We start from the raw sequence: 9,810 nt of genomic DNA, 5'->3' as shown, positions 1-9,810 counted from the left end.
CTAAAAATTTTTTAAAATATTTAGATTTCAAATATGTTCTCCCAATTCTGTCATCTATTTGTTACCTTTGTCTATAGTAATGTATGTAAAACCCCAAGCCTTTATTTTGATGCAATTTCTTCAATTTTTTGACATACAATTTGTACTTTCGAAATGTTGTAACATAAGTTATTCCTCCATCCCTCAGTATTAAAATATTCTCCTCCACAATTTGCTATTAATTTCACATTTCAATCTTTCCCATGTAGGCCTTTAATGCGTCTGGAGCTCTTCCTTTTAATGTAGTGTTCAATTTTCTCCAGATGGTTAGCCTATTTTCTTTTCCCCATTGATTTGTTGAACCACATTTTATTGTATATTAAGGTTAGAAGTGATGTTGATATTGCTCATCCAGGAAGCACTGTTTGATTAGCAAGATTCTAAACAATGTGAGTTAGCACCTAGTTGAAAGAATTGATAATAATGAATGAGGGTGAATTTAGAATATGAGGGTAATATGTTGTATTATTAAACATATCAATCAAGAAGGAAATAAAAATCATGCTTATTGAAAGTTTTCAGATGACAAAATGGGGATGGTCTTAGTAACTAGAAAAATACACATATAGAAATTACTCTTATACAGCACCAGTTCACAGACACACCTGTAGACTCCCTGAGCTAAATATCTATAATATAGAAACAAACTTTGATTAGGTGATACTGAAAGTTTAAGTACTTAAAAACACCCATCACCAGGCGGCTATTGAACAGCGCCTCGATGTCCTGCTTTAAAAAATGATTTTATTGGCCAGGCGCAGTGGCTCACGCCTATAATGCAGCACTTTTGGAGGCTGATGTGGGCGGATCACCTGAGGTCAGGAGTTTGAGACCAGCCTGGCCAACGTGGCAAAACCCCGTCTCTACTAAAAAATGCAAAAATTACCCGATCGTGGTGGTGCACACCTGTAATCCCAGCTACTCAGGAGGCTGAGGCAGGAGAATCGCTTGAACCCAGGAGGTGGAGGTGGCAGTGAGCTGAGATCATGCCACTTCACTCCAGCCTGGGCAACAGAGCAAGACCTTGTCTCCAAAAAATAGAACAAAATAAAATTAAATTAAATAGAGTTTATTGCCTGTTTCCAACAGTTCTCTGCAGGAAAAAAATCCAATGATTATATCCATTTCGTTGCGAATAAGACGGGCACCAGTTTACCTATGTACCTGAGGAAATGCTATGGAAATGGTATTTTTCAATATTATTCATCAGTATATTAACGAATATATGACTGAATAATTCATGCTGAACTCAAATCAGTTGGAGATGGGCTATAAATGCAAATTAGCTGAGGATTGAATGTGCGTAGGAGATGTATAGGGGGTTAGAGGACCTTTTAAATTCCCCCAACAGTTGTGGTTTGGGTGGTTCTGTGTCTTTGCTATTCATTTTTAAATAGGTCAATTAAAGGAAAGGCCTGCAGCGTGTGGGGATCAGGAAGAAGGCAGATAAAAAACGGGGAAACTAGTCTGTTATTCAAGAGAACTGGCTTTCGCTTGTGGTTTCTCCTGTTTGGCTTGAACAAATCATTTCACCATCTTGGGCTTCCGTTTCGATACTGGGTGGGGAGGAACGGGTGTTACAAGATCTCTCAGCTGTCTTGCTGCTTTCCTTCTTCGTGAGCCCTCCCCAAGTTGATTTAACAAATTCTCTATAACCTAGAGTCCTAGAGTGTAAATACTACAGTCCGGGTGACCGGGCCTCCTTGCGCATGCGCTGATGAGGCACCCTCTCGTTAAGGCCGGAATTTTGCCTCTGCTGCGCACGCGCGCCTTTTAAATTCCCCCACCTGTCAGAGAGAGGCAGGACTTCCTGTATTTTTTTAGAGCGACTGCCGGAAGTGGCAGCGGACAAATCGGCGTTTGCGGAGGCTCGCATAGATTTGGCTGTCTCCGCTCGTAGCTGCTTTTGGCGCGAAAGATGCCGGGTCTGGTCGACTCAAACCCTGCCCCGCCTGAGCCTCAGGAGAAGAAGCCGCTGAAGCCTTGCTGCGCTTGTCCGGAGACCAAGAAGGCGCGCGATGCGTGGTCAGTGTGCAGCCGGAGAGGGCGCGGCCGACGAGCCTCGGGCCGCGGCCTGTGCCTTCCGGTGCCTCTGCCCTACGCCCTCTGCCCTCTGCCCTTTTCCTTCCCCTCTTACCCCCTCCTCTTCCCTGCCTCCTCCCCCCCTCCTTTCCCCCGCCTCCTCCCCCCCACTCCCCGCCTCCTACCCGCTCTCCCAGCCCGATTGCGGCGCTCTGGAGATAATTACTGGGCCTCGTAGGTTTCCTGGTCGGCTCTCTGTTGACTTATCCGGTGGCTTAGTCCCGGGAAGCGATGAAGAAAGAGGAGAACCGCTAGCTTCAACCACTCATTCCTTTCTACAAATGTGTTTTGAGTATCTGTTCTTGGTTAAGCACTGCGTTAGGTCCGAAGATGTAGACATGGATAAAGATGGGACTTGATATAAAGGAGCTTAAAGTTAATGGAGACACATACCAATGACTTGTATACCACGTGGTAAGGGCTATGATAGAAGATTTGTTAAGACCAAACAGGAAAGGTTTTCTGGTAAATTCTAAGGCTTCCTCCCAAAATTTAGAGACAGTAGGACACGGTGCGTTCCTTACAGTGCTGAAGAGTTCCCCTTCAACCCTTTTAAGGCAACCAAAAGTTGAAAATCAACGTCTATGGCGCAGGGGACAAAGTATTCAGAATAGTTCATCTAGATTGTCAGTCCACAAAAGGTTTGTTCTTATTTTATATATCCTCTTTTGTGGAGCAAATCTCATTAGAGGACGTCCTGAGATAACGTGAATGTGCATCTCTTCCTCTGGCCCCTTTTGTCTTCGCAAATAATAAAGAAATCATTAGTGCTGTAACGGGATAATAAAAGTGTAGGAGCTCAGTGCTTTTATTAATCCTCAGTATTTTGTAAATAATACTGTGAAGGCAGGATTGAAAGACTGCCGTCTGAACAAATTGTTCCAGTGGTAACACTAAGTGCTATTGAACCTTGAGTAGTATGACAGCATGATTAAGAGTCTGGGATCCACAGTCAAGGTTTGAATCTTAATCCACTAACTTGGTGACCTTGAGCCTCATGTGTCTATAAAATGATTCTAATAAAAGAAACTCCCTCCAGTATTATTGTAAAGGTTAACGGTACAAGCCATGTCAAGTGCCTAGCACAGTGTACATGGCAATAAATGATCAATGAATGCTAGCTATTATCTTCACAATGATCTCACTCTCCCAGGCAATCTCTCCCATTTGCAGGCAGCTCTTGAGCTATTGAAGGATAGGTAGAGTTTCGATGGAAGGAGAACCTATTCCCTTCTTTAAATTCCTTTTGCCTCGATTGCCTCAGACTACGTGGGTTCTCCCCAAATATCCGTAGTCAGGAGTCAGTTTTTCCTTGTAATTGAGTTTGGCTTAACTTGATTGTTTGCTAAATCACATTTTCAGGCCTTAGAAATAAAGCTGTGTAGTCCTAGTCTTGTCTTTGTGAATTTTACAAGTAAAATGTTCTTTCATCATCACGAGGGGGTGCTCATCTTGGTCTCCTGGCTACCAGATGTTTTTGGTGTTTATGTTTTTGATGTCTTGTAATTAGAAGTAGACTTATTTGGTTGTATTTGAATGTAGGGCAAAATCAGAAAGCTAATTTCTCCGTGATAATAAGCAAAAAATTGATCTGTTTTCTGTGCCCTTCATTTAGCATAAATGTTTTATTCAGTCAGTTTATTTCTTTATAGAGCAATGTTACTCCTTGGATATTGACTAGAGGCAATATTTAATATGGGTGATTATTTCTTATCAGATTTACCCCCCAAAATCACTTATCTGTGTAATGTCTTCATAGGCATGGAAATATCATAAGATCAAATAAAAACAAAGCTGGTTGAGGTAATAGCATTTGTTTTAACTCCAGCTACATTCCATTATACCCATGTTTTGTCTCACTGCCCATCACTATCATGCATACTTAATAATGTGCTTAATGCCTATTTAGATAACAAGTACATTTTGTTTTATAGTATCATCGAGAAAGGAGAAGAACACTGTGGACATCTAATTGAGGCCCACAAGGAATGTATGAGAGCTCTGGGATTTAAAATATGAAATGGTAAGCTTCTTGCTTCAAATTTGTGTATTGCTTTACAGATTTAGCAACAGTTGGGCTACATTCTCTCTGAAAGGTAGTTCACCTGGTTAATCTAAAATGCTTAAGTATCAATTTGAAAAAACCATGATTTTTCAGTTCCCAGTGAAGGGAGTAAATTATGTCAGTAAAGACAGGCATTTAGCAGATTGGGGAAGGGGAGAATTGAGCTTTTAAGAAAGGGTTTGACAACAGTCTTTAGGTCTCATGGCTTTAGGAAAATTGTCTGACTGAAGGAACTAAAAGAAAAATATTATCTTTCTTGTTTCTAATATTATGAGACTTCGGTAAATGCTTTTTTTTTTTTTTTTTTTTTTGAGGCAGGGTCTCACTCTGTAACCCAGGCTGGGGTGAAGTGGCCCAGTCACAGCTCACTGCAGCCTCAACCCCCCAGGCTTGGGTGATCCTCCCCTCAGCCTCCTAACTGGGACTACAGGTGTGGGCCACCATGCCTGGCTAATTTTTTGTTTTATTTTTTAGAGATGGGGTTTCGCCATCTTGCCCAGGCTGATCTCAACCTCTTGAACTCAAGCAGTCCTCCTGCGATGGTCTCTCGAAGTGCTGGGGTTAGAAGTGTGAGCCACTATGCCTGGCCAATGAATGCTTTTAAGTAGGGAGTAGGTATCCCATGGAAGTGTTGCTCTCTGAAAAATGAAAATGGAATTGTAGTTATTTCTTTTGTGCCATGCTTTATTCGAATAAAACTAAAGCCTCAGGCCCATTTTTTTTTTTTTTAATTAAAAGTAAACTTTAATGTCAAAAATGCAAACTTAGGGAAGACAGAAAAGATCACACACAATGCTGTTACTTCACACTTGGAAGGTTGCACAGTGGCTGGGCAGAGGTGCTCCTCACTTCCCAGACAGTGGGGCAGCCGGGCAGTGGCCCTCTTCACTTGCCAGGTGGGGCGGCAGCTGGTCAGAGGCGCTCCTCACTTCCCAGACAGGGTGGAAGCCGGGCAGAGACGCACCTCACTTCCCAGACGGTGGGCAGCTGGGCAGAGGTGCTCCACACTTCCCAGACAGTGGGGCGGCCCCGCAGAGGCGCTCCTCACATCCCAGACAGGGCAGCAGCTGGGCAGAGGCGCTCCTCACTTCCCAGACGGGGTGGCAGCCGGGCAGAGGTGCTCCTCACTTGCTAGACGGTGGGCAGCCATCCAGAGAGGCACCTCACTTCCCAGACGGGGTGGCTGGGCAGAGGTGCTCCTCACTTCCCAGACAGTTGGGTGGCTGGGCAGAGGTGCTCCTTACTTCCCAGACAGTGGGCAGCCGGGCAGTGGCACTCCTGACATCCCAGATGGGGTGGTGGACCTCAGGCCATTTTTTAAAAGAACTTGGAACTCTTAATCCAAATTTAAGTGCTGAAAGGGACCTTAAGTGATATGTGTCCAACAGTTCCACAAACAAATGATATTCTTTTGTTTGGAAGCGCTTTCTTCAGTTATCAACTTAGCTCACCTCCCCCCCTACACACCCCCTTTACTCAGTTCTCTTCAAAAGTCTCCTTATTAGAGAGGCTTTCCCTCAACGCCCCATGTAAATTACATCCCTTGCCCATCATGGTGCTGTCCTAACAGAGCTTTCTGTGAACATGGAAATGTTCTGTATCTGCACTTGCCAGTCTGGTAGCCACTAGCCTTATGTGGCTGTTGAGCACTTGAATTGTGGCTGGTAAGACTGAGGTACTGAATTTTTAGTTTTTAAAAATTTTAATAGCTACATGTGGCTAGTGGCTACTCTATTCTATACACTGTCACCTACATATTATATATATTTTTAATTATCTGTGTTGCTTCACGGCAGTTAGAATGTAAGCTCTGAGAAAGTAGGAATTTTCTATTTCATTGACTGTCATATCCCCACCACCTATAACAGTGCCTGGCTCATAGTAGGTGCTCAGTAGAGGATTGTTAAATGAATGAATAAATAAGGAAATTAAAGCTAATGGTTATGAAATGACCCCTAAGGTGGGTTGTGCAGTATCAGAACTGGAGCCTCAGTCTCCAGGCCGATTCCCTCTGCTTTTTGCCCCTACCCTAATTTCCACACCACACTACCACTTTTAACTTCATAACAGCTGAGAGATAATGCCAAAGCCACATGCCAATATATTAGTACTGGAGAGCCTGGCTTCTTTCCCTTGCACCTCTTTCCTGTCTCTTTGGAATTTCACATATGGCCGGTCTTCCTCACTGAGCTATAAAAAAGAAGGGATAAGGAACTTGTCGCAAGCTGATAAGAAGTTACTGTGTAATGGAAAACAGTCTAGGCTGAAAGTCCTGAGGCTTTATTTTTATTTTTCTGATATTTAGTTTAGCATGTTTTTCACTTTAGCTACATTTAGCTTCATCAAGACATTATTCCTCTGAATTTCACGTATTATTTATAAAAAGAGAACCATAATACATTTTGTGATTCTATATATAGTATGGTATATCTTCTGTCGTGTATATGATACGCTTAAGTAGCTTTTAGACTAGATGGTTATTTAAAGAAATGCCGTAATGAACTATTTTGTAAAATAAGTAAATTTGAAGGGGAGTGTGTTCTTAAAAAGTGTAAGTGTACTTTATTAACTATTTTTAAAGATGCAGCCTCAACATTTGTACGTGGTTTCCTTGTTCATGATATAAGTCCCTCATCAGTTGCATAAGCTGTAGGCTTGTGCTGAACCTGCCTTGATAAAAAAGGGTGATTTAAAAAAATGCTAATTTTAGGAATATCAAAAGCTTATCTTGGACTTCATCTGAACCACAAAGGTGGTACAATTGTTATTAGTGGCTTATATTCAAAAATACCATATGATATCATAGTTTTCTTTATGTTATTGGGACAGAGAGTGAGAATTATGTCTGTGTACTTCATTTGTGTGTAAAAGAAAATGCAAAAGCTTTAGACTTAGAAAATCTACTGTTTAACTGATTGTGTGGTCTTGGGCAGGTCCTTAACTTTCTGTACCTTGGTTTCCTCATTTGTAAAATGGAGACAATAATACATGCCCAAACTACTTCATAGAGTTGTTGTGATGATTAAATGTAAAATAAATCATCTGTAAAAACCAGAACAGAATAGCTCATACCTTGAGAGTTGTAGATAGCAGACATTCAGTTGAGGTCTGTTAAGTATATGACTTGATTATTATTGAATCCTGGTTACAGGAAGAACAATCTGAATCCATGTAGGACCTTTCTAAGAATTCAAACTGCATGTTCTTCATTTTCAGTGTAATAATATTTTTGGAAGAGGACTGGGTGTTGGATCCTCGTTGGTCCCAGGTGTCCTATTTCTCCAACCTCCATGGGGAAATGGAGGCACAGTGAAGTCAAAAAAGACTTGCTCAAGTTAAGAGTGGATAGTGGTCAAATTACATTAGAGTTCAGATCTTTTATATTCTCCAAATCACAGGCACTTTACACTTCACTCCTTGTATTTAATGAGATTTTATTCCAACATGTTCATTTTTAGAATTGCACATAATCTTGATCTTCAATCTTAAAACCTCATTATGAATGCTAATTAGAAAGACCTGTTGCTGAAATGTACAGTTGCATATAACCGAGTAAACAGGCCATTGGCTGGAGGGTGAAATCCAACACAACTGTCTGCATTGCTATAAGATAAACTTAACCTAAATTGGTATTTCTTAGACTGTTAGATCACATTTTTCTGAGAATAGCTTCAAAGGAAAAATATTTTGCAAACTTAGATCTTTCTGGCAATGATCATGAAAGTTCCTGAATTCAGAAACCTTTGTAGATTTTGATGTTATTCCTAAGTAGATCTTAATTGTACCTCGAGTACAGTAGATTGGGAATGAATCTATTATACATTTTTTATACTTAATGTGAAAGTAGGCTACATTCACCCAGTAGTTCTTACCCAGAGGTGCACCTCAGAATCATCTGAAGAATGTTTTCCAAAATTCACAACTTGGGCCCTGGTCTGCACCTGTTGACTGAAAAACTCCTAGATAATTTTCAAGTGCACTCCTCTTTAACAACCACTGGCCTAAGTTGAAGACAAATAGCAGAGATAATGCTAGACGTAAATTATCTGAAAATTTAGTAGTAGCAAAGGCAGAAACTTGAAAACTCAAGAAAAAATGGGTATGGTGGTGATTTTAGACAATTTTTTCTATTTTTTGACTGCTTCTTTTACTGAAAAGAGAAATTAGAAGAACCTAGAACCTCATTAGAAATATAAGGAGGAAATGGATGGCTACTGTCTTTCTGCCTTTAGGAGTCAGAAGAAGCCTAAAGAACCCATTTTGGAGACTAAAGTCATTGAAAGAAATCAAAGGACTAGTACTGAGTAGTGGTGATATTCAGTATTAAGTTTAACAACTTAACAGTTGGGTGCTTAAAATATGCTGAATTTTACGCGCGCACACACACACACAACTGATTATGTATGAAAATCTGATCCCAAGATAATCCAGAAAGAGTAATTTCTGCCATTCAAACGTTTATTCATTCAACAGATATTTATTAAGACCCTGGAAAATGCCGAGGGGAGAAAGATTATCCCTCCAGTCAAGGACTTTACATCCAGAGATATAACCAAACAGGTTTAAATCCACGGTCTTCTACCACGTAGCCCCTTTTGATGTGTAGTCAGTAGCAAAAGTGGTAACAATGCTATGAGCTGCTATAATTGAAAGGTTGAATGGCTTCGCTTTTGGTTGTCTTTCCAAGTTTTTCTATAAATGTATTCTTCCTTTGAGCCTTTTAGAAAAGAGAGAGTTTAGATGTTTGTGTCTTGATGTGGTTTATCTTTATCTAAACCAAATGAAGTGAACAGCTAAATGAGGCAAGTATTTGCATTAGACTTGAAGAGTTAGCTACTCCAATTTAATTACCTTCCTACCATTGTTCTCAATCTTCTGGGATAGGCACTGGGAGCAGTGTGAGAAGCCTGGTATTGACTTGACTGGATCAGCAACCCTATCTATGCTACTCTCCCTTTTTGATTTTTCCAAATGAATGTTAAAGGGTTGCCCTTATCTTGCCTTTGGGATTAAGGGAGTAACTTTCCACAGGAAGTACCTTGAGTACTGAGCTGACCTTCTGCCTTCTACTTTGTGGATCTTCGCCAGTCATACTTGAATCAGCAAAGAGGGGTTTGCAAGTCTTGTTTCTTGAATATCTGTAAAAATAACTGCTGTAGCCTTTTTTGGAGGATATTTTTGAGAAATACATATTTCTCAAACACACGTATTATTTCTATATATATACACACACAGAGAGGGAGTTTTTACTTCAAAAACTTTTAAAGAGTAAACAGTATTGTAGTAGTTTCACTGATGTTTTTAGTTAGGCAAACCTAGAATTTTAAAATGTTGATTTTGAATTTTATGACTGATTTGGAATAATTCTGGCAATTAGTTAGTTACTCATCTGCGGCATTCATTTCTAGTGGTCTTAATTCCCTGACTCCATAGATCTGGCATGATGTTTGAAATCTGACTTTCTAAAATAAATCTTTTTCTGTAGGTGGTCTGCTGTGTGAATAAATAATTCCTGAAGAATGAAGAAGATTAATTTTGGGAGTTCTTTGATGAACTTTGATATGTGGAAAAAGTATTTATAATTTATTTTTAAAAGAAAGTAAAATATTACTAGCGAAAGATCT

At 40.3% G+C, this 9,810-nt stretch overlaps 2 protein-coding genes across 2 annotated transcripts in view; both read left to right on the top strand.

Moving 5' to 3' along the window:
* Positions 1–1,861: 1,861 nt before the first annotated feature.
* LOC112619224 (cytochrome c oxidase copper chaperone) lies at positions 1,862–9,809 on the top strand. Its single transcript, XM_025377196.1, has 3 exons — positions 1,862–2,064; positions 4,056–4,144; positions 9,672–9,809. Exons 1-2 carry the CDS (start codon positions 1,958–1,960, stop codon positions 4,138–4,140), a joined length of 192 nt encoding a protein of 63 aa, XP_025232981.1. The 5' UTR covers positions 1,862–1,957; the 3' UTR covers positions 4,141–4,144; positions 9,672–9,809.
* POPDC2 (popeye domain containing 2) overlaps positions 1,884–9,810 on the top strand; it is a 35,816-nt gene continuing 27,889 nt past the window's right edge. The window contains exons 1-2 of the mRNA XM_025377195.1: positions 1,884–2,064; positions 4,056–4,144. The gene's annotated coding sequence lies outside the window, so the exon portion shown is untranslated. The remainder of the gene's footprint in view (positions 2,065–4,055; positions 4,145–9,810) is intronic.

The sequence above is a fragment of the Theropithecus gelada genome, chromosome 2 (assembly GCF_003255815.1).
Source record: "Theropithecus gelada isolate Dixy chromosome 2, Tgel_1.0, whole genome shotgun sequence".
Lineage (NCBI taxonomy): Eukaryota > Metazoa > Chordata > Mammalia > Primates > Cercopithecidae > Theropithecus > Theropithecus gelada.
The sequence above is the reverse complement of the archived record's forward strand: the minus strand, read 5'-3'. Positions and strand labels throughout refer to the sequence as shown.

Bases quoted from the DNA above. Each gene is read 5' to 3' on its own strand.
- LOC112619224 (XM_025377196.1), top strand. From the start codon at position 1,958: ATGCCGGGTCTGGTCGACTCAAACCCTGCCCCGCCTGAGCCTCAGGAG. The intron at 2,065-4,055 runs GTCAGTGTGCAG...TTTGTTTTATAG, and splicing joins AAGAAGGCGCGCGATGCGTG to TATCATCGAGAAAGGAGAAG.